The sequence below is a fragment of the Rhineura floridana genome, chromosome 20, assembly GCF_030035675.1.
Source record: "Rhineura floridana isolate rRhiFlo1 chromosome 20, rRhiFlo1.hap2, whole genome shotgun sequence".
Lineage (NCBI taxonomy): Eukaryota > Metazoa > Chordata > Lepidosauria > Squamata > Rhineuridae > Rhineura > Rhineura floridana.
Genome location: NC_084499.1, coordinates 5,088,142 through 5,112,833, shown reverse-complemented (window position 1 = coordinate 5,112,833; position 24,692 = coordinate 5,088,142). Strand labels below are relative to the sequence as shown.

General features: G+C 47.9%; 1 protein-coding gene and 1 pseudogene across 1 annotated transcript in view; one reads left to right on the top strand and one right to left on the bottom strand.

Moving 5' to 3' along the window:
* The window catches only part of ADGRD2 (adhesion G protein-coupled receptor D2), a 128,653-nt gene that overhangs the window by 67,165 nt on the left and 36,796 nt on the right, over positions 1-24,692 (bottom strand). The window contains exons 2-9 of the mRNA XM_061604469.1: positions 20,036-20,227; positions 19,313-19,391; positions 9,270-9,506; positions 7,192-7,830; positions 5,701-5,799; positions 2,402-2,487; positions 1,207-1,488; positions 100-211 (exon numbers count right to left, since the gene is read on the bottom strand). Coding sequence (XP_061460453.1) covers positions 100-211; positions 1,207-1,488; positions 2,402-2,487; positions 5,701-5,799; positions 7,192-7,830; positions 9,270-9,506; positions 19,313-19,391; positions 20,036-20,227 — 1,726 coding nt within the window. The remainder of the gene's footprint in view (positions 1-99; positions 212-1,206; positions 1,489-2,401; positions 2,488-5,700; positions 5,800-7,191; positions 7,831-9,269; positions 9,507-19,312; positions 19,392-20,035; positions 20,228-24,692) is intronic.
* LOC133374026 (5S ribosomal RNA) lies at positions 1,650-1,758 on the top strand (annotated as a pseudogene).

Sequence of the window (24,692 nt, the reverse complement as noted above, 5' to 3'; positions counted from 1 at the left end):
CAAAAAGTAAGGGGTCTAAGGTCCCGAGACCTCAGACGACTACACCACTGCTTGAACCTGAGGCACCCACTCTCACCTAAGAGCCTTGCCATGACTCACCAACATTCTTGCTCTGGATGGTGACTTTCAGCCTGTCTGCACTCAGGAGCTGATGGAGGCTGGAGGCCATCTTGTCCACATTTTCCACAACTCTCATGGGTCCACCAAGAATCTGGGGAGCACAGGAGCATTTGGAAGAGGTCTCAGGTGCAGCTGCAAATCCCGCAGCTGCTCTTGCATCTGCCTTCCCCCACGTGCCCCACTGGCCTCCCACAGGCAGCTCATGACTGACAGCATCCTTCAAATCCCTGAAGTGGTGGCAGCTGGTGGCTTCATGTCAGCAGGGCAGTGGAATCCGCTCCAGGTTTTAGTCCAAACTTTCAAGGAGCTGTCCAAGGTGCTTGAAAGTTCAGACTACAACCCGGAACAGATTCCACTGCCCTGCTGACAGGGAACCACCAGCTACCACTGCCCTGAAGGGCTACCCCACAGAAGACAGCAAAGACATGCTCTTTGCTGCTCCAGAGGACAGGACCAGATCTAATGGGTTTCAGTTACAGGAGGGGAGGATTTCTGTCAAACATGAGGAGAAGCTTCTTAACGGTACGGACAGTTTAGCAATGGAACCAATTACTTTGAGTGGTGGTGAGGGATATCAGAGAATTCTGACAGAAACGCAAGCAGAAATTGCCAGGGTTTGCCGATTCGTCCAGGACCAGAACCAATCCAGCAAGTTCAAATCCAGTATTCATCGTTGCTGTTTCAGTCTGCAAACCATATGTCACTGAAGACCGCCCCCCCTCCTTTTGCACTGAAATGAATGGTGTGGAATAACATATTAACAATGCTAAGTAATTATGTGATTCATTATGTAACATTCCTCCACAGACGACAGTGAGACGAGGAAGGTAGTTTTTTGTCAGAAGCCGAAGCGCAGCCAAATGGAAACAGCGCCGCAGGCAACGAGGATGGGCCAGAACGGAAATGGATGCCTTCTCGCATCCCTAGGGGTGGTGGGCTCCAGCTTCCAGGGAGCTTTCAAGCAGAGGCTGCTCAGCCATCTGCTAGGGATTGCCCAGCTCTCTGGCTTCCCTGCATCATGCAGGAGGTTGGAGGAGATGGCTTAGAAGACCCCCTTCCAGCCCTCCTACAACGCTGTGCGTTTACCGGCTTTATCTCGGACCATTCCTCAGCGTTTCGCTCCTCCAGAATTATCCCAGCAATCTCCACGTAGTGCCGGCCCAGCTGCTCCAACGCCTGCAGTTGCTCCGGCTGGTTGACTTCCATGTCCGAGACTCCCCTCAAGAGCTGGAAGACACCCAGGAGAGATGCTGCGTCCAGAGAAGGAGGTCCGACATCCGTCAGGACTGTCTCCACCACTCCCAGGTAATCTGCAGCTGCTGAAACATCCACTCCTCGGGTGTCCGCCTGGAAAACACTCTCAGGAATCTGTAGCAGGAAACAACCTTTCCAAGGTTATTGAAATGGGGGTGCAGGGGATGGCGGGGTGGGAGTTCAGTCCTTCCTGAAAAATCTGTGCAGATGTGTGTAATCTGCACACACTTTTAAATATATATATATATATAAAACAGTGCTTCTAAAATCCAGAAGCCAATGGCCATACTACCCTAATCTCGTCTGATCTCAGAAGCGAAGCAGGGTCGGGCCTGGTTAGTACTTGGATGGGAGACCGCCTGGGAATACCGGGTGCTGTAGGCTCAGAGGAAAGCAATGGGAAACCACCTCTGAATACCTCTTACCATGAAAACCCTATGAATACATCCAAAAAAAGATCCCTAGGGTCGCCATAAGTCATCATCGACTTGAAGGCATATAACAACAACAAAATCCAGAATTTGGAACTTCTGGCTGGTAGAAGCCCTGAAGCGGAAGGCGACCTGCAATCTAGGGGAAATGTCCAAGTCAGCCACAAATCCAAGGGGGCAAGCCAGAGAAGCAATGCGGAGGACAAGACAGGGAGATGTGCAGAAATCTGTGTCCCATAGCCTGACTTCAAGAAGGTTTTGCCAAGTTTCCCTCCAGGTCTTCCAGACAAGTGTGGCCCACACTGAAGGCTAGACAATAGTCCTGCTATGTTAGGGGTATGGCTCAGCAGCAGTACGCATACGGTCCCAGGTTCCTATGTTTCTATGTAACCTAGGTCACTCCATATTCACCCAGAAGTTAGATTTCCCCCAAAATTCACCTAGGAACACTCAGAGCATTGAGAAGAAATTTCAGGGCCCATGCACCAAGATGCCAGCCCAGGAACACAAGGTGCCAGGATGGTGTTGGACCATATTTGGAAGCCCCAAGGAGTTGGCAGAAGAGGGGAGCCATGAGGCCCATATTTCAGACTCACCACCGTTGTATTTGCTCGTGCGTTAACCTGAGCTATAAGCGGCGGGACGGATGTTGATTGCGTCTTCTTCAACTGCAAATAAAGATCTGAGAAGGAAAACAACAGACACGGAAACGTATGTTTTCTCAAGGCTCAACTGTGGATATCATGCTTGCCTGAGAGAACCAGCCGCTGAGCAAGGCAGACACCATGAGCTCCAGATGATGACTCACACAAGCCTTTGGGTGCGCCAGCAAAGAACTTGGGGTTGTTGAAGTGTTTATTTATATCCTGCCCTTCCTTCGTGGAGCTCAAGGTGGCATACAAGGTTATCGCCTTCCCCATTTAATTCTCACAACAGCCTTGTGTGTGAAGTAGACGAGGTTGTAAGGGGGTGACCAACTCAAAGCCACCCAGAGAGCTTTGTGACTGAGTGGAGATTTGAACTGGTGTCTCTGTAGTCCAGTAGTGTGGTGGCAGATTTAGAAGTGTGAGGTCCCTTCATGAGAGTCACAGCCACGCCCCTTCTAATATGCTATAACCTTCTAAGATCGTAGAATAATCGGCCCAGTCTTGAATACTGCTTTCTTCCTCTCTATCACTGTCACCGTTTGACTGTCCTTTCTCGCTGTCAAGAGATATTGCTTGAATTACTGGATTCAATGTCTACACGTCTATCTCCTGCTGCTACCAAACTGCTTGATGATGTAGATGGGATGCTCTCATCAGGATTCACTGACTCTTCTTCTGCAGTTGCAGAATTCTCACTCTCCACAGCTTGCCTTTTTGAAGTAGAAACTAAGAGGAACTCCTTTGATTTGCTCCCATCGGCAGGAAAGGAGAAGTGAGAAGACTCTTCTCAGTAGCTAATACACTCCCCTTTCATGCTGATTGGCTTGTAGGATGCTGGAGACATAGGGACCCTACAGAGACCTGGCTCCCAAAAAAGTAAAGGGTCTAAGACCCCTTGAGACCCTGGGCAACTACACCCCTGCTCTAGTCCCAAGAATGACGAGTGTGCTCCGGATGCCTAAATAACCACCCTCTTCCTTAAGAACCTACCCAATAATTAAGATCTGCTTCAGAGGCCCAGTTTCCTCACTGTATGAGGCATGATAGGGCCTTCCCCATGATGGCACTAAATCTTTGGAACTCCCATTCAGGGGATGCATAATCTGTTCCCTCAATCCTAGCCTTCCAGTGGCGGGGGGGGGGAGTTTATTTCGTAGAACATCTGGGGCACTCTGAGCTACTGGTCTGAAGGTTTTTGGTTTGTTTCATAATGGTCTGTCTTTGTTTGCTTGTTGTTGCCCAATTAATTACGTTTTGAATATGTTTTCCAGCCCTGGAGGCATTCAAGAGGCAGCTGGACAGCCACCTGTTGGGGATGCTTTAAGTTGGATTCCTGCATTGACTTGATGGCCTTAGAGGCCCCTTCCAACTCTATGATTCTATGATTCTGTGTTTTTTTGTCATTTTGACCATGTGTAAGTCAACTCACAGTGCTTTGGGGCGAGACAGGAGAATATAACTATCTTAATTAATAAATAAATATTTTATTACTATTATCTAATAAATATTTTAAATAATTAAAAGTGGGTTTTGTTTTAAATGTAAATAATTAAAATGGAAAAAAATAGAGAGGAAAAAGAGCTCTAAACAAAAATGAATTAATAACCAAAGTAAAGATCCAGGGCTATCTCCACATTAATTTAAAATCAGTTTCATGCTGCTTAAGGTTTCTCTGAAGTAGGGACGGAAGGATCTGTCCGTTTTGCTTCTCCCTGGTTCTGTTTTCTTAAATTCAGGCCTCCACATTTCTGAAGCAATTGGCATTTAAAAAAAAAAATCCTCATGAAAATTCTCTAGCATTTTGGTGCAAATTTCTCCTAATAAACACATTTTTGCAAGCACTTTATCCCAATACAATGCATTTTTGTAAATAGTGTCTGGTTGGAGAACTACATCGTAAAATTCATCTCAGCGTGAAGTTGGAAAGCTGGCTATGTTGCAGTTCTAATATTGTTCTGGAAATTGCATGTTTGATAGATTTGGCTTTGCATGCAAACTGAATCGAAATTCTCTCTCTTCCCTACTCTGAAGGAGGAGGAAGCCAAGAGAGTTATACATGGCAACGTAGGCACTCTCCAAATTAAGCCCTAGTCACCCCCTACACACCAGCAGGGCTGGAGGCCATTCACTTGAGGCCATCCGGAAGCACAATCGGGATGGTAATAGTAGCCATCCTCCATCTGACAACCACCCTGGGGTACAACGCCACACACAGAATAACCACAAGAACTCGGCTGAAGGAACCAGCTGGTTCAGCAGAGTCTGGGCGGTACCTTCAAACACCACGAGGGAAAGTTGGAAGCAGCCGCTGTTGTCAACAACCTTCTAGTGGGGGCCTTCTAGTGGGGTGATGGAAGGACCAAGACTGCCAAGTACCTCAGAGCTAGGGTTGCAAGGTCCATGGCCTGAGACTGATCCTGTATCTTTAGGAGAAGAGAAAGTCAGCCAAGTGCAGGTGTTCTTGCAACACTGCAATGAGAAAAACCACAAGGTGGAATTATCTCCCCCCACCGCACAACTTTTAAAGATACAGAAGACCTCTTGGAGGCTGGGCCTGGCAAACAAGAGGTCTTTTGTATCTTTAAAAGTTGTGAAAGGGAAAGGGATAATTCCACCTTGTGGTTTTTCCCATTACAGAGTTGCAAGAACACCTGCGCTTGGCTGACTTTCTCTTCTCCTAAAGATACAAGATCAGTCTCAGGGATTGAACCTGGCAACCCTACTCAGAGCCTATGTTTTGGTGTCTCTCTTTGCTAGGAGGGTACAGGAAGAGAGGTAAAGGGAAAGATGTGATTTCTCCCCTCCCAAACGAGTAAAGCAGGTTTGGAGAACCTGAGGCCCAGCGGCCAAATTGCAGACCTATCTAGCTGGGTTCTCCCCAGGCCATGCCCCTCAACAGCCTCCTCAAGTACTTTCGTCCGGCTGGAATGTCTCTTGAATTGCAATCTCTTGCTTGCCAGGATGAAGGATGGAGAGAGATGCGGGGTGTGGTCATAGAGACCTCTGGCTTTTGTGTGGCGAAAATGTCGCTTACTGTGCAGAGTAAGAGCTGCTATCTGTTACTCTGCTCACTCTTCCCTCTGGCCCCACCAGCCGCTGACATTTGGTCCCCAAAGGGTTGCCTCTAAGGAAATGTGGCCCTTGGGCAGAAAAATGTTCCCCACCCTTGATGTAACAGCTTGCACTTGGAGGTGGGATGGTCCAGACGGGGACCCTTCGGTTCGAAGTCCTAGTTGGAATGGCTGTACCTTTCCTGTAGTGGCAGACAAAAGGCAGCAACTGCAGGCAGGGTGCGTAAGTGAGGCTTCCATGGGTGACCTGAAGCATACGGCATTCCTCCACAGGCCCTGCAGGGAGCACACAAAAACACCTTCCACAGGTTCTTGATTGATTGATTGATTTTTATTTACGGTCATAGACCAGACTGAACATATACAAATACACAAATGCACAACAATATTTAAAAGAAGCATTAAACATAATCACTCTTGTGAGATACCATCTTACTGTATATTAAAACAAAATTAAAATATTAAAATTAAAAGGAGAATTGTTTACTCATTACTTTTCAACAATCAATACCTTCTTATACCAGAAGGGAAGAGCCTATGCTGGAGTTTTACTTCTTTTCAGCATTCCTGTTGGTGTGCTGGCACCGCGCCAACCTCCCTGCCAGCCCGCCCCTTCCCCTCTCCTTCCCAGTAAGCGGCTGCAACTCAGCTGTGAGGAAGTCAAGGGCAGAGCTTGGAAAAGTTACTTTTTTGAACTACAACTTCCATCAGCCCAATCCAGTGGCCATGCTGGCTGGGGCTCATAGAATCATAGAACAGTAGAGTTGGAAGGGGCCTATAAGGCCATCGAGTCTAACCCCCTACTCAATGCAGGAATCCAAATCAAAGCATTCCCGACAGATGGCTGTCCAGCTGCCTCTTGAATGCCTCCAGTGTCGGAGAGCCCACTACCTCTCTAGCTAATTGATTCCATTGTCGTATGGCTCTAACAGTTAGGAAGTTTTTCCTGATGTCCAGTCGAAATCTGGCTTCCTGCAACTTGAGCCCATTATTCCGTGCCCTGCACTCTGGGACAATCGAGAAGAGATGGGCTGGTGGGAGTCGTAGTTCAAAAAAGTAACTTTTCCAAGCTCTGGTCAAGGGAGCACCGCCCCCCCCTCCAGGCCACCTGCTACTGCTCCGTGGATCTTCTCACAGTCCATTCCCCAGATACACCGCCATTTCCGTGCTTCTGGGCAGCCGGCTCACGCAACCTGTTTGCCCTGGTCATTTTCAACCCATGGAGAAAGAAGGCGCAATGTGTGGATGTATGTGTATCAACATACATGCATATGTATGTATCAACAAGCCCATTTTGCAGCAATGACAGCTAGCCACGAGTGCAGGAAATACCAGTGGAGATCACAGTTCTAGAACTGGTTAGCCAAGAGGCACCAAAGCTCTTGCAGTCCATGATGTCTCCTAAACCAGAGAAGGAGAACCTGTTGCCCTCCAGTAGTTCCTGGACAATCCCCGTCATTGCTAAGTGTTGGCCATGCTGGCTGGGGCTGATGGGAGAGTCCATCAAGGTCTGCCTCACCTCTGTCCCAGAGGCAAGACCCTTCCGCCACCCCCAATATAGGTGATTACTAGACCAGCCCACCAAGGGAAAACGGGCACGCAGATCAACCCTCCCGTCATGGATCAGATTTAAACAGCTTGCACAGGCACAACCCAGGAGAGCTTTACCTGGGCAAATCAGCTGCACCGTGGCCTGTTGAACGCTTGCTTCTACCTCAAGGATGTCGCTGCTCCAGCGGAACACAAGCCCTTCTTCAATGGTGATGCAGGAGCGCACTTTCTCCATCTGCTCTCTGCTGAGGACTTTCCACCAAACGTGCAAGCCAGTGAGGTTCCCACTAAAGGACTCTTTCTCCTTGAAGGCCCCACCCAGGGAGTCCTGGTCTTGGCCAATAATGAAGGTCCCATGACCGTCAATGGCCTGGGAGGCCGAAAGCCCCGTGGCAGATGCCTTCTCCTTCCCGTCTGCGTGGATGGCCCACGTCCCATTCTGCTGTTGCCACGTGACACAGAAATGGTGCCACTGCCCGTCGGTGCGAAAGACCGGCAGATACGGGGAGTGGTGCCCGTGGAGGATGATGGCAAACCGGACAAATCCATCCTCATCAACAAAGCCGCGCACCTGGAACTCGTTGATGAAGGCCGGGACTGCGTAGGAGAAGACTGTTGAGATTTCCAGGGCCCCTGGGTCCCACTGCACGTGGGCACAGGCACTCACAGCCACCATCTTTGGGAAGTCAGTGAGGACCTTCACAAACTTTGTGTCCGTTTTGTTCTTGAACACCAGGATCAGCGCCGAGTGGACTCCTAGAGAGAGAAGGAGTGATTTGCCCTGAGTCTGATATTAATAAAGAAAGAAGAGGGGTGTGGATTTTTTTTTTTAAAGGATAAAAAAATGCAACCTCCTTAACAAACATGGGAAGGTCCCTAATACAGAGTCGAGCCATTGGTCCATCTAGCTCCATACTGTTTTCACTGACTGGCAGCAGCTCTGTAGGGTTTCAGGCAGGGGGCTTTTCCCAGCCCTACTTGGGGTTGCTGGGAGGTGAATCTGGGATCAAACTATAGCCAAAGTATGTATTTGAAAATTTCAGCAAAACTCAATCATTTAATATTTTATTTGTTTTGTTGGCCTTATCCTGAAAAGTAGGTGTTATATAGGAAAAGGAAATATGGGAAACATATTTATTTATTTATTACTTTATTTATATCCTGCCCTTCCTCCCAGCAGGAGCCCAAGGCGGCAAACTTATTTTAAATAAATTCACTTAAAAGAAGGAGGAATCAGATGAGGCACGTTCTCAATTTCTTACCCTAGTGCAAGCATATTAAACTCTGTTTCTGCAGATGTCTGACTTCAAAATGCATTTACTTGGCTTGCTTGGAATTTCTGCTGGAAACTTTGCTGTGTTTTTTTTTCCAAACTAAAGTACTATGTTGCTAGCATTTTGCCTTGTTCAGAATCTCCGCTCCCTTGAGTTCTTTCAATCAGCCTTAGAGCTATTTTCCCACCTGACTTTGAACGCCCTCAACCAGTTCTGATAAGCTCAGATATTGGGCAGGATTCGATGCTAGCTCCACACCAGGCCAACCATTTCACCGGCTTTTAAAGTTTGTCTGCCACCTAGCACAGGACTGTGACTCCCTGCCATGAGGGAACAGCCTCCAGATTCAAAAGATCTTAAGGGATCCCAGTGCAAGTGTTGTGGAGCGGTTAGTGTGCCAACCCAGGACTAACTATGCCGTCCTATCTGAGCCACAAAAGTCACTGGGCAATCTTGGACCATACTCTCTTGCATTCTATTATTCAGACAAACCTACCTCACAGGGTTGTTGTGGGTATACAGTGGAGGATGACAACCATGTATGCCCCCTTGAGCTCCTTGGAAGAAAGGCAAAATTAAAATGTGCTAATAATTTTTTTAAAATCTGCAGCTGATAGTCTGCAAGTGACAGGGAGCAAAAATTCTGCAACTGATAGGGAGCTGATAGTCAACATATGGAGCCCACTGTTACTCCAGCATCACAGTGGCTCAGTGGAAGATCATCTGCTTTGCACACAGAAGGTCCCAGGTTCAATCCCTGGTGTCTCCAGGTAAGGCTGGGGAAAGCTGCTGCCTGAACCCCCGGAGAGCCACTGCCACTCAGAGTAGACAATATTGAGCTAGATGGACCAGTGGTCTGACTCAGGATAATGCTGCTTGCAGGCCTCGAACTGTCTCTTGTAATGCGGTTCCTCTACTCACGCCTTTGCCTCTGCTTCCGCAGGAACACCTCCCCATCGTTCAACCAGATGGCGCTCTGGACTCGGTGGAGCTGCAGCTTTTTGCCGAGAGATGCCAGCTCACCATCCCAGGCCTCAGAGGGCAACTGAGCGAAACGTTGTTGGCAGTACCCATCTGCGTGCCACCAGTCCAGAGGGGTGGGCACATATTCGTACACATCTCCAGGCATCTCAATGATCAGAGGGACGGTGCCAGAACCTGTAAGGGAAACCAGGCGGAGAGAAGCTGAAGTGGTTGTTGAGGCATCCCCTGCGGCGATTCCACCTCCTCAGCCCAGATGTTCTTTGGCTGACCTTATTATTTATTTCACCAGGAGCACATCAGCTGGAAGAGCTTTCCAAGTGGCTAACAAATCAATAAAAATAACACAGTCCCTGCTCTTAGGATTCCAATCTAAAAAGACGTGATGCAAAAGGAAAATGGGATGAAGAGGGAAGAGGAAAACTCAGGTACCAGGTCCTTGGTGTTGCAGGGAGGTTATAATGGCTACCTTGGATGGAAGGCTTCTCACTGTTTTGTTTTGTTAAAAAAAAAACAGGCTTTGGCAGCCCGAGAAGTGTCTTGGAAGTGACGTTTACATGGTAAATAAGACTTTCCACTTCTCCCAGGCATTTTCGCATGTGTTTTTAATTTGTTTTTTTTAAATGTGTTTTTAAATTTGTATATTTGTTTTTAAAGTTTTAGCAGTTGTAAACTGCCCAGAGAGCTTCGGCTATGGGGCAGTATACAAATGTAATAGATAGATAAATAAATAAATAAATAAAGAAAGAAAGAAAGAAAGAAAGAAAGAAAGAAAGAAAGAAAGAAAGAAAGAAAGAAGAAAGAAAGAAAGAAAGAAAGAAAGAAAGAAAGAAAGAAAGAAAGAAAGAAAGAAAGAAAGAAAGAAAGAAAGAAAGAAAGAAAGAAAGAAAGAAAGAAAGAAGAAAGAAAGAAAGAAGAAAGAAAGAAAGAAAGAAGAAAGAAAGAAAGAAAGAAAGAAGAAAGAAAGAAGAAAGAAAGAAAGAAAGAAAGAAGAAAGAAAGAAAGAAAGAAAGAAAGAAGAAAGAAAGAAAGAAAGAAAGAAAGAAAGAAAGAAAGAAAGAAAGAAAGAAAGAAAGAAAGAAAGAAAGAAAGAAAGAAAGGAGATAGCATGGAGTGGTAGAGGAGAGGCACACGAAGCCCTTGAAAAAGACAGGGTAAACCACGCCACCTTTTCACCCCCATTTGGCTATGCTCTGCCCTCTTTGTTCGGCTCTCTCTCAGTAGGGCCAGCATCAACACCCAGCATTCATGGGCAGCTACCAAAACCCTGGCGGGGAGGAGGGCAACAATGATGCCTGCTCTGGGCCTTCCACACTCTGGAGTCTGGCTGTGGGAGCTGTACCCCAAGGCAAATCCCCCACAACATTCTGGGGCCATGCTAGCTGGTGCTGACAGGAGCGGTGTAGTCCAAGGGTTGGTGACAGAGAGCACCAGGGGGCATTTTGGGAAATCCAGCGGCGGGTGCTCTCAGATGCCTGACGGAGATTGCAGTGCTGCTGCTAGCCACCCACCAAAATAGGATCGCCTCCCTAGAACTGGGGTCTGGTTTTGCCTCTCAGAGCGCCCCCATGGAGTGGCCCAGGAAAGAACACAGAGTGCCCTGGACATCAAGCAGCCCCACTCGGGCAAAAAAAGCCTCCCCTCCCTTTGCTAACAGTACCAGACACAAAGCCCCCAGGTTCAGAAAAGGGCAACCGGAATGATCAAGGGGATGGAGAGGAAAGGTTGCAGCATTTGGGGCTTTGCAGTTTAGAGAAAAGGCGAGTCAGAGGAGATACGATAGAAGTGTATCAAATTATGCCTGGCATGGAGAAAGCAGATAGAGGAAAGTCTTTCTCCATCTCTCATCACACTAGAACTCGTGGGCATCCAATGCAGCTGAATATTGGAAGATTCAGGACAGACAGAAGGAAGGACTTCTTCACGAGGCACAGAATTAAACGATGGAATTGGCTGCCACAGGAGGCAGAGATGGCCACCCACTTGGATGGCTTTAGAAGAGGATTAGAGAAATATGTGGAGGAGAAGGCAATCAGTGGCTACTAGCCATTACAAGCTACGCTCTGTCTCCAAGGTCAGAATGTTTCCCTATAGCAGTTGCTGGAAAGCACAGGAGGGGAGAGTGCACTTTGCGCTCTGCAGGCTCCCCGCTGGGGCCTCTGGTTGGCCGCTGGGAGAACAGGATGCTGGACTAGATGGGCCACTGGCCTCATCCAGCAGGCTCTTCCAATGTTGTTAAGTGGAAAATGTACCACTGCAGTGAGCTAGAAAATGGGGCCTGTTGCCCTTCTTCCCAATGTTTTTACTGAAAACATTTTTATTTATTTTTAGGTAAAGCTCTCTTTCCTCCTTTGTGGCTTACAGTCCCTGCCTGCAGGCTTGCATAAGAAAAGCCTGGATGCTGGATCAGGCCAGAGGCCTGTATAGGCTGGCATCTTCTTCTCGCAGACCAGATGCCTCTTCCAGGAAGCCTACAAGTGGGAGGTGAGCACAACAACAGCTCTCTCCACATCTGCAGATCCCGGCAACTGGTGCTCTGTGTTGGAAGTGGGGCAAGAGCAACTCCTGTTTGGGGACTTGTGTTTGCATTCCAGAAGGAAGATAGAGTAAGGGTCCTCCAGCTGGCTAGACTTGCCTACCTTTACCTGTGCTCTTCCCTACCTAACTTCCTTCCCTTGTAAACTGCTATGCTCAGGGAAGCTGACCTGCCCCTCCTTCCTTTGTCGTCTTCTTCGACTGTCCGAGGAGAGAGGAGACATCTCTGTCTTTGCTCTCTCTCCACAGCCATGAGGGCAAGACCCATGTCTAGGCATCACTCCTCCAACTTAGCTAGTTAGTTAGAACTAGGTAGGCCTTTCCTATCTACTATGTATTTCTACAAATCAAGTAGCTTTTCTTATTTTACTAAGTCTTAAGTCTCAGTGATCTCAATGCAGGGTAAAAGCCTGCTTCCAAGGTAAACGCACACACCGCACACACAGTTCACACCGCTGAGTATCTCTGCATATATATATATACATATTTCCATAACTCTCTGACTGCAGAGTGCAATCACAGCCATCAAGGCTAGTAGCCACTGATCCTCCATGGATTTGTATATTTTTTTTTTAAGCCATCCAAGTTGGTGATCATTGCTCCTTCTTTCGGAATGAAATTCCATAGTTTAACTGTGAGCGGCATGAAGAAGAACTTCGTTTTGTCTTTCTGAATTTTTCAACATTCGGCATTTGGTTGCTAGCGTTATGAGAAAAACCTCTCCCTATCCACTTTCTCCATATAACGTAATTTTATTCAACTCTATGATGTGTCTGCAACATTCCCCCCCTGCACTTACATGCCTTTTCTCTAAACAAATAAGCCTCAAATGTTGCAACCTTCCCTCACTGCAGAGTTGCTCCAGCAGCTTCAATTACTTTGGGTGCCCTTTTCTGAACTTTCCACCTCTACCATATCCTTTTTGAGACTGTGAGATCCTTTTAGATTGTCTTTTACAAAATATATAAAAAAAGATAACACAAAAGGAAAAAAGGGAGAGGGGAAAATGCAAACTCAGACACAAGTTTTTAAAGTTACAGACAGGGGTGTAGTCATCCAGGGCCCTGGAGGGTCTTAGACCTCTTACTTTTTGGGAAGCAGGGTGCAAATGTCTCCAGTGTCTTTCATGTTGATTTGGGCCAATCAAAGTGAAAGGAGGCGAGCCAGCCACTGAGAAGACTCTACTCAGTAGCTAACACTCCCCCCCATTCATGCTGATTGTTGCTGTGGGAGAAGGCACATACGGGAAGGAGTGAGGAGATGACGATGGAGAGCAAGCAAGTAAGCAAGGGACAGTGGAAAAGGAGGGGGGAGAACTTGGGCTGAAGTAAGGGGGGCTCTCTCTCTTGGCTGCATGGCCTCCAGTTTGTTTGTTTACAATTCTCAACCCAGCAGCAAAAAAGGGGAGAGGGGGAAGATGTGTATGGGGGTTTTTCAGCCCAAAGCCAGGAGTGGTAGGGGAGGAAAGAGAGAAAAAATAAGTTCAAGGCCAAGGGAGAAAGTGTTTGTGTGCATGATGGTGCTTCAGCTTTTAATGATGTATGTGCTGTGCACGGTAAGGTGAAATGCAAATGATTACGCTTCAGTAAGTGTGTGCGTGAGTCTCAGTGTGGGTGTGGTGCAGCCAATGCCAGAGGTTAGGATCAGGAATTCCCATGCCTAAGTTTCCTCCTAAAACTCCTAAAAGTTCTGCCCAAACAGTTGTTACTGTGACAACCATTAGCCCTTAAGGAGGCAATAATAAAGCCCATCTTGAAAAAGTCCTCCTTGGATCCTCAAGAGCTGAATAACTTCCGCCCAGTCTCTAACCTACCATTCTTGGGCAAGGTGATTGAGCGAGTGGTGGCCAAACAGCTACAGACACACTTGGATGAAGCAGATTATTTAGATCCATTCCAATCGGGCTTCAGGACGGGACATGGAACTGAAATGGCCTTGGTCGCTCTGGTAGATGATATGAGGAGGGCATTGGATAGGGGGGAATATACCTTCCTCGTCCTCCTGGATCTCTCAGCGGCTTTTGATACCGTCGACCATGGTATCCTTTTAAATCGCCTGGAGAGATTGGGAATAGGGGGCACTGTTTTACAGTGGCTCCGTTCCTATCTCTCAGACAGGCGTCAACGGGTAGCATTGGGGGATGAGGTGTCAGACCCTTGGCCTCTCAATTGTGGAGTGCCACAGGGTTCTATCCTCTCCCCCATGCTATTCAACATCTACGTAAAGCCGCTGGGGGCCATCATCAGGAGATTTGGGCTGAAATGTCACCAATATGCGGATGACACTCAGCTCTATCTCTCGTTTAAGTCCTCACCAGAGTTGGCTGTGGAGACCATGTCCAAGTGCCTGGAATCCGTAAGTGGATGGATGGGAAGGAATAGGCTGAAACTAAACCCCGATAAGACCGAGGTGTTGCTCGTGGGAGACAAGGGAAGGTTGGGAGATATAGACCTGGTGTTCAATGGAGTAAGATTACCCCTGAAAGACCAGGTCCGCAGCCTCGGGGTCATCCTTGACTCCCAGCTGTCCATGGAGGCTCAGGTTTCGGCAGTGAGCCAGGCAGCTTGGTATCAATTGCATCTGATACGAAGGCTGCAACCCTACCTTCCTGCTCATTTGCTCCCACGGGTGATACATGCCCTGGTTTCCTCCTGCTTAGACTACTGTAATGTGCTTTACGTGGGGTTACCCTTGAAAACGGTCCGGAAACTACAGCTGGTACAGAATGTGGCGTCACGTTTGAGTAAAAACAGCCGTTGCCGTGATCATATTACTCCGGTGTTAATAGATCTACACTGGCTACCAGTTGTTTACCGGGCCAAATTCAAGGTGTTTGGGTTGACCTTTAAAACCCTATACGGTTTCGGCCCAGTTTATCTGAAGGAACACCTCCAGCATCACCAATCATGCCGCCTGACAAGATCAGCCACACAAGACCTTCTCTCGGTCCCACCAGTTAAAGTGGCTAGGCTGGTGCGGACCAGAGAGAGGGCATTTTCGATTGTGGCCCCCACCCTCTGGAATTCCCTCCCATTCGATCTTCGCCATGCCCCCTCCCTGTCAAGTTTCCACCGGACCTTGAAAACCTGGCTGTTCAGGCAGGCCTATGGGACTTCTGGGGTGGGTTAGTCTTTTAACTGTTGTTATTAACTGGTGTTTAATTAATCATTGATTACGGTCTTTTCTTGGTTTTTATATTGTATTTTACTGTATTATGTACGTCGCCTAGAGTGGCCGTTCATTCGGCCAGATAGGCGACTCAAAAATAAAATTTTATTATTATTTATTATTTTATTAACCAAGAAGGGAAACTCAGCAAAGGAAGTTCTTTACCTTTCAGCATCTTAGCACATTTGCCCATGTTTGTGCACAGAAAATAGTGGCTCCAGCTGAAAGGACATCTGCATTGATCGTTGCAATGCATCACCAAGGGAGTAAAAGACTGAAAGCTCATTTTATTGTATAATTTTAGAAGGGGGCGTGGCTGTGAGGGGGCATGGTGTGGCTATCATGAAGGGACCATGCACGTCTGCATTTGGCACTACACTAATGGTTACAGAGCCCTTGTAAGGATCAGCTGGGATGGAAACAGGTCAGCGAAAGGAGGAGGAGCTGGTCATTCAGCAGAGTCCATGAAATGGTCCTTCTCTCCTTCTGGTGCAATGCAATACAATGGCCATTGCTAGATGATGGGGGAGGAGGAGGGACCAAAGAGTGCTGGCTTCTCAGCAGAGCTGATGGAGAAGGAGGAAGAGAGCCTCTCCCTCCTTTTGGCCTCTCTCCCTCCACCTTCATGTTCCAACAGTGGCACCACCTATCATGTATTTCACAGCATCTTCAACCCTTTGGTCTTTTGGGAGCAAAAAAATTGGCCTCAGGAAAAGGCCAGCCAGGACCATTCTTTTCAGGGTGTTTTTTTGCAATAACACATGTTTCCGGCTTCTTCACACAGCCACACCTTGCCCCTGGGGCGTACTATGTGCCATCCAAATTTAGGAGTGGTGGTCAACATATTGACTCAGCTAAGATGTTGGACTACGACCTGGGAGACCAGGGTTCAAATCCCCACACAGCCATGAGACTCACTGGGTGACCTTGGGCCAGTCACGGCCTCTCAGCCTCATGAAAACCCTCTTCATAGGGTCGCCATAAGTCGGAATCGACTTGAAGGCAGTACATTTACATTTTAAGGGCCACAAGCAGTTGTTGGCCTTAATTTTGTGTGTGTGTGTGTGTGTGTGTGTGTGTGTGTGTGTGTTGAGAGAGAGAGAGAGAGAGAGAGAAGGCGGTGGACACTCTCACATTTGGTTCTGGCCTAGCCTCCATCAGTAGGTGGCCTCTGACAGGTTACTACAGGGAAGGACCATAACTCAGTGGTAGAGCAACTGTGTTGCATGAGGAAGGTCCCAGGTTCAGCCCCCAGGTCCCCTGTCAGAAACCCTGGGGAGGCACTGCCAGTCAGTGTTAGGGATGAGGGAGAAATTCGATTCGGTTTGTATTTAAAGCTGAATGTATCAAATTCACACTTTCCAAAACAGGAATCAAAACGCAGCCGTCCTTCAAAATTCGCACTTACCCTCATTTTACGACGCAGTTCTCCCAACTAAGCAATGTTTTGCAAAAATGCACATATTAGGGGAAAGTGTGCACAAAACGTAATATAAAATAACATACAATTATATTAGGAGAAATTGCTTGCAAAAATGTGTACATTAGTCAAAGCTGCATAGAAAAATGTGTTTACTAGGAGTAATTTTCACTAAAATGCTGGAGAATTTTCATGAGGACTTTTTAAAAAATTGCAGATTGCTGCAGAAATGTGGAAAACTGAATTTAAGATTGGAAAAATGAGAAACTGAAAGAACTGAAATTGACAGATCCTCCCATTCTTAGGGTAGAGACACTCTCACTGTTCTGCCAGTTCCAGTTCATCTCCACCTCTCTCTTCTGACGCTAGCCAAACCCTGCCCCTTTTTACTGTAAAACCTGGTAGGAGCAACTCGAGTGCATTTTTAAAAAAATTGCTTCAGACAGACTTAACTGATTGGCAGATCAACCTGTTCCCCCTCCAGGTGTGGCCAATGGAAACGCTTTGCTGTAGGCGAAGGGTGTGCTCACAGCCCTAGTCAATGTCGACAGTACTGAGCCAAATGGAGCAATGGTCTGACTCAGTATAAGGCAGGTTCCCTAGGTACCCCACAAGGGGAATGCAACCCTTGACAGAGCCCTGCCCTCAGGTTTCCATGGGGCTCCCATGGGGCAACAAGTCTTTCAGAGTTTTCTTCTTCACCACGACAGGATTGCCTGTCTTTGCACACACCCTTCTAGCTTTTCATCCTGCACCTTTTCTCCCTTCCCTGCCCCCAATTAAATGCACAGAAGCACAGATTAAGGCACTAACCTCTTGTTGTGTGGTTTTCAGCAGGTATGGTGAAGCCCAAAGCGCTTTTCGAGGGAATGCAAGCCTGCAAAGGAAACTCAGACTACTGCAGTTTTCAGAATATCTCTCCCAGACAAAATCACCAATTCTCCCAATTATGCAAACGACAACACATACATACACACACACACAAATAAAACCACGACTCTTTCCAACCAGGCCTTTTATTATTAGCTCACAAGTGGGTGGGGTGGGGGGCTGTTTCTCCCTTCAGCCATTCGCCAGCAATCTGCATAACAAAGGGGCAGGAGAATAGCAGCCCCTCAAACATTATTTGCAGCCTTAATTGGGCAGAGTACTAGGAGATCAGCCCTAGGTCATACTCAGTAAGGAGGGGAAGAAAGTGCCTCTGAGTCCATGCAAAGGGTCCTTCGATGGCCTGCAAGTCAATTATCACCAATCCTCTACTGTAAAAGTTTAGAGGTGTGTTTATTGTAAATCACTTTGGGATGCCTTATGGGACGTGATTGATAAATGAAATAATAATAATAATAATAGTAACAATAAAAACATATTTTAAGCCTTAATTATCACTTTCTGTAATTCTTGCATTTCATTGCCAGTCAACTTCCACCTTACAATCTTCTCCTTTTTCTACCTGCCAACTAAGATTTCGCTTCATGCATCTGATGTTGTTTGAGTCCACGAAAGCTTAAACCAAAATAAATTCGTTAGTCTTTAAGGTGCCACAAGACTCTCAGATTGTTTTTCCACATCAAAACCTCACAAGTCCCCCCCCCCATTCTCTTGCTTAATTGTAGCAATTAAACACAAAACACACTTCAGGTGCATCACTTAAGCCCTCAAGCAAGTGGTGTCTAGTGCCCGTTGGGACGGGTGAGGAGGAAGGCAGGGAGCCCAACACTAGGTGGCGCCAGAGCCACTGACAGGCAGGGCCAAATGGTTTTAATTCTGTTCCCATCCTCCTCCCTGCTGAGTTCTACAAGGGGCCTTACTGAGCCTAAAGAAGAGAAAGCTGACTGGCAGGGCCACCCCTTGGATTGGATGTAAGGAGTAAGGCAGGCAGGTGGGAGCTGGCTGAGGGCAAACTGAGGTTGGTGAAGCATCACCTCATTTGACCCACTCTGCGGTCTCATGTTTCTCTGCACAAACCTCAGGCTGCTCTGTTAACAGATCAAAGTCAGTACTTTCCATTCTATCTATCTATCTATCTATCTATCTATCTATCTATCTATCTATCCACACAAACCTACAAAGTGGGTAGCCATGTCCATCCGCTGCAGCAAAAACAAAGAGTCCTTTGTTGCAACTTAAAGAAGAACAAATTTATTATGTCATCAGCTTTTGTGGGCCAGTGGTACCATCGGGGTGGGAGTCCAGGGCCCCACTCACTAAAATGATGGGGACCCCCCCAATGGAGCAGTTTACCACATTTTGAAGCAAGTGAAGTAATATACATTACCACCTAAGAAGACCCCCCCCCCAAAAAAGACCATTAAGTCCAGAGTCTACAATTCCTTAACTGCACTACTTGTGGACTAGACCAGAAGCTCCCAAACTTTTTTCCCCCATGGACCACCTGAAAAGCATTTTTCTGCCTGTTGTAGCGACTGTCACGCGCTGTGCTAGATGGTGTATGGTTTTTAATTGTATTTTTTTACTATTTCTTTTGGTTCCTCTATTGTATTGCAATTTACATCCCCTAGAATTCAAATTGTATCCCAATAAAATCCATTACAACAACATCAAATCAGCAATAAAAATACAGTGAAAAATCAATATGAATGTTTAACATGGACACACCATGGACCACCTAAATGAAGCCCACAGACCACACTTTGGGAACCCCTAGACTAAAGTCCACGAAAGCTGATGGCCCACATTTGTTGGCCGTTCAAGTGTTTTTCAGGTTTGTTGTTACCCCCTCCCCCCCCAAAAAAAAACCCTCTACAACCCACAGTAGCCTAAGATAATGCCACAATTTAGCGGAAGGCACTCATTCCAAAGATTCTGACAACTCCACCTTGCCCAAATCCAGCAAATTTACCAGCAGTCCGAGGAACAGCCAGCAGCCACGCGCCCAGAGTCCGCAGGCCATGCCGGTCACCAGCTTGCCAACTTCCGTTCTGTGTGTGAGCGAGAGGAACCCAGTTAAACCCTGGGGCTGTACGGGTGATTGTGGAGCTGGGCTCCAGACAAGAAAGCAGGCAGGGGCTGTGCTGGTTAACCCAGGAATCGAAGGGCAAGAGAAACCAGCCCAAACCCACAATCTGGCAGATTCCCCGAGAGCAACATACCTGTTTGCCACTCTTGCCAAAGTAGGGTCTGTTCCTCTGTTTTCAAGACGTCGCTCAATTTCAGAGCACCCTGGAAGGTGTCTAGGTTTCCCAGGAGAATCTGGAAGCTGGGCTTTGAACTCCTTCTGCCTGCTGGCTTTGCCCTCCCAACTGAAAATCCACACAGCCCCGCAAGCCCTTCACAAGGTCTTCCTGGAGCTGAAATCCTGCTTCCTCTAGATGTGGCTTGGCTCACTTGCTTGAGCCACCTGGGCTAGTTTACTCCGCTCTTCCTAGGCCCAGGGTGGCACCTCCGGGGCAGGGATAGCCCTTGCCTCAATCAGTGAAGGGCTGCTCCACTGACCGGTCTCCCGTCCATCTTTCCTGCGACTCCCGAGTCCCGGAGCGCGCACGCGCCTCCTCACAACTCTAGAGCCGCTGGGGTGGGAGTGGAGTAGCTGGGGGGAAGATAACCTACCAGTCCCAGTCCCTACCCTCCACCTGGACAACTGCTTCGAGGCCTGGGCGCCAGGCGCTACGCAAACCTCCAAAAGCCCGAGGGCCGTCGGAAGGGGCGCGAAAGAGGGCTTCTCCCCTGCGATCTCGGCTCTCCGGAACGCGCAGAGGCTCTCGCTGGACGCTGACCGCCCCGCCTCGTCGCGCAACGGCGGACTCCGCGGGTCAGCCTGGAAGGAGAGGGCGCCAGGCGAGGCGCGCGCCCAGAGCGCACGCAAGAGCCTGTCCACTCCGCCGACTCACCTATCCTGGGCGGGAGGCGGCGGCCGTGCCCTTCTCACGGCCGGCTCCGCTCAGCGCATCGCAGCCGTCGAGCAGGAGGTGAAGGCGACGGCGCCGCGCCCGGGATGCAAATCGCGCCAGCGAGGATCTCGTCTCCTACGCCGCCGCCCCCTCCCCAGGCAGGTTGCCCAAAGAGGGGCCAGTATAGTAGCACGCTCCGAGCCAGGGCACAAAAGGCTCCCCCCCCCCCAGTCTCCGGGCACGGGCCCAAGACGGGGGGGGGAGGGAGTATCAACAGTGTGATTCACCAACAAGGGGGAGGGAGTGGAAGAGCAGCCCGTTCTCAGGGCCCTTCTTGGCGTTGCTTTTGACCCCCCCCCGAAAAAAAGTCTGGAGACAGTCAATATTTTTAGAGACGTGAAAGGGGCTTGCGAGGGGGCTCCCTCCTTGTGAGGTGCCTGCCACCTTCTCTTGTGTTTGCTCAAACAGGTCGCCTAGGTTTTCTCGTGTGTGGCTGTGCTCCCGATAGATAACCCCGCCGAACCTATTTGGCCAGGTGTGATGGAGAGGGGGTTGGGTGTACAGCCCAGCCTCATGGTCAGTGCTCAAGAAGGCACCACAATGCCCCCCTCCTGATGGAAAACGAAAGAAGCATTGGGTGAAGAGTTCTGGAATACTGGGAAACCAGCAGAATGTTTTAAAAAATATTTTTCTTACCATTTTATATAACTTACAGAGAGCCAGTGTGGTGTAGTGGTTAAGGTGCTGGACTACGACCTGAGAGACCAGGGTTCGAATCCCAACACAGCTGTGAAGCTCACTGGGTGACCTTGGGCCAGTCACCGCCTCTCATTCTCAGAGCACGGCAATGGTGAACCCCCTCTGAATACCATTTACCATGAAAACCCTATTCATAGGGTCATCCATAAGTCGGAATCGACTTGAAGGCATTCCATCATCATCATCATCATCATCATCTAACTTACAGGAAACATGGCAAGAGACCAAACCAGTCACAGAAGAACTAGACATTCGGAAACTGGCAAACAAAAGATGAAATATCGTCCCAAAGCGGCCCTCTGCACATGGCCATGTGTACTGGGAAGATGGCTCAAGTGTGGGCATCCATAAATGGAATGAAGGGAAAGCGTGCAAGTTCAAATTTGTCTTTCTTGGCTCCACCTTGTGCTTTTCTGATCTGTGTGGTCTGCTTCTCAGGCTATGCCGCTGTCCATACTCAACCGTACCATGAGTCTAAGGAGAGTCCAGCCAATGTATGCCATTTACGAGCGATACTAAGGTGTTGCACACTATTTTGTGTCATTTTAGTTGGCCTAAGAAAGCGATTGCCACAAAATGCGCCAGGACAGGCTGGCTTTTGTGTGACGTGTAGATTTCATGTCCAGGTGGGAACCTTTTCCTCACGGTCAACCTTTTTGAGGCTGGATGCCAGGAATGAGTGACACTAAAGGGAGAAGTGGGTGGGGCCAGAGACAAAAGTGGGTGGGGCAACACCCCCCTCTCCCTCAGCTGACACCTGACAGCAGCCAGGCCATCAGGCTGCCTCAGCTGGAGAGATGAGAAGCACCTCTGCTGAAAGACCAGCTCCATCAGGCACTTCCTGTCCTTTAGCTCTTTCTGTGCCAGTTGGCCATGACAAAAACTTCCTAACTGTTAGAGCAGTACGACAATGGAGCCCATGACCTAGGGAGGTGGTGGGCTGTCCAACCCTGGAGGCATCCAAGAGGCAGCTGGACAACCGCCTGTCGGGGATGCTTTCAGGTGCATGCCTGCGTTGAGCAGGGGGTTGGGCTGGATGACCTTATAGGACCCTTCCAACTCTATGGTTCTATGATTCCGTGATTAGAACTGCTATTTAAGAACTGGTGCCGGAGTTTGCTTTTTTGCTCTTCCTCGCTGTCCTTTGGATTGCAAGCCTGCAGGCAGGGACTATCTTGTTTTGATAGTACAAAACTGCTCTGGGAGCCTTTTTGGCTGAAGAGTGGGGTACAAAAGTCAGAGGTCTGTATGCACACATGCACAAGCACACTCCAGGGAAGCAAGAGGCATTGCCGCCACTGAACAAATAAAATATAAAAAATGGAGAAGAAAAAGAAGGGCAGGGCAGGGACAGAGCGGGTGGTGGAGTTCTTCTAAAACCAGCACCTCTTCTCCAAAAGAAGAAAGTACTGTCTAGCAGTTGCTGGCCTGCAGGGGAGGAGGGGTGGCTGCATTGGAATCTCCCTTCCTTTCCAGTGGCAATGGCATGCAGGGTGCAAGAGGTGGGCTCAGCCCTTGGGCAAAGACTTTTATTTGGAGTCATTCACAGTGGAGCGAAGATTTATTTATTTATTAGATTTATATCCCACCCTCCCCCCAGTAGGAGCCCAGGGCGGCAAATGTCAAACCATCACAATGTCTGCCAAAGGCGCCAACTTTGCAGCAAAGTATGGATTCCAAAACCTTTGCACGATCCAGTCTGGAGGGCCTAGCTCTGCTTTAGAAATGCCAGTCTTTGTGCCACTATTGGGTATCAATGAACACTGGAAAAAAACACACAGGGGGATTAATCCTCAAGTTTGAGAACCTCCCCCCCCCAAAAAAAAAAGAGGAAGAGAGAAAGGCAAAAGGTTGCATTTGCAGAGAAATTCTTTTTCACCATATCCGAGTAATAAAAGCTTCTCAGTGCCAGCCATACAAAGGAGAGGTGCTGAGATTTTAACAAGTCTTCAATTCAAGTGTGAAAATGGGATCCCTTGAGAGCTTCGGAGCCAAGTGAGAGATCTGATGAAAACGTTGGCCACACACAAAAAGGCCTCTGAACGTGTAAAGTCCAACATTGTGTGTTTTCCCCCAGTGATTCTTTTGCAGTTCCCTCAAGAGCAGTCCAAGGGGAGGGAGGCAGTTCAAAAAAGATGGATGCTGCACCTATGTCATCTCCCCCCACCGCCTCTCCCAGAAGGCCACGCCACATTCTTCCCCTCTCGAGGGAGATGCCCCCTTTTGAGCAATGTCCCATTCAGCGAGGCTCCTCCCTGAGGACGGGATGCTTGTGCTGCCCCTGGGACTGGTGGGCAACTGCCTTTTGTCCTGCTGGGCCTTGGTCCCAGAGTGAGGCAATTACCGGATCCCAGGGCCTCCACAAGAGGCAATAAATCTCCGAAAGAAAGAAAACATCCAAGGCCTTTTCAGGCAGCTGGGTTGGCGTTCTTAGTCATGGTCGGTGAATGGTTTCATGAGGAAACAATCCCACCTGAATGATATCGTGCATGGCACACTGGCTTGGGAGACTGAGTCAGGCTGCGGTGCTTTGCCGAAAATGGTTTAGGGAAAGAGATTCTGTGGGCCACTGATGCTGGACTACAACTCCAATCATACTTGACCATTGGCAATACTGACTGCAGAGGCTGATGGGAATTGGAGTGAAAGTCATCACATTGGCTACCCCTAAATAGCTCTATAGATGCTACTGAGAAGATACATGAAACGGGAAGCTGAGGTTTCAGATTTTTCATTGAACTTTATTTATCACAAATATTGAGTCTGTTTTGTGAATGCAGCTGAAGGAATAGGATTGTATTATGACTGTTTTTCTAGATCCTTGGATAAGTGCACTGTTTATTTTTTTTTAAAAAAATACAGCGTAAAGGTAATATGCGTTTATTAGTATGTAATCAATATTCCTAAATAAAGCCTCATGTTTAAAAAAAAAAGGAAAGAAAAGAGAGTGTCCAGTAGTCAGACAGCTGCTCAAACACGAGTCCATGTTGCTCAGTCCCTGGTGTGAAGGCACCTGTTGTCTTCTTTCTGCTGCTAGCCAGGAATGCATTGCAAAGCCAGGTTGCCCCCATGACTGGGGAGTTTCAGAGTACTGGGAAATGAATTATTAAGATGGATTTACTTTCCAATAAGGGGTAGTAGCAATCATTTATCACATTATATGTGGTCTGAAAAAATAATTGACACCAGCTGCAACTTCTCCTGGACAGAGGAGCTAGTCTGGTAACAATCTTCTATGCTCTGGTAACATCCCAGTTAGACTACTGTAATGCAGCGTACATGGGGCTGCCCTTGAAGACTGTTCAGAAGGAGCTGCGTCCCCCAAGGAGGTTCACCAGGTACTCAATTTATTATCTTTTAGGAATCAGGTTAGAGATTTTTATTCTCTCGGGCATTTTAATGTTTTGCATTTTAAGTACTGAAGGGACACTGTGTTTTGAGTGAATCAAGTTTCCACTCCACTGTTTTAATTGATTTTGTAATTGTTGTTTGTTGATTGGTTTTAATTGTTTTATCATATATTACTAAAAACTCTTCTGGGGCTTTGGTAATATGCTAATTTATTTCAATTTTAGTCAGTTAAAAAATAGGTGACTCCAGAATCCTTGTTTAGTCAGCTGGTTGCTGCAATTA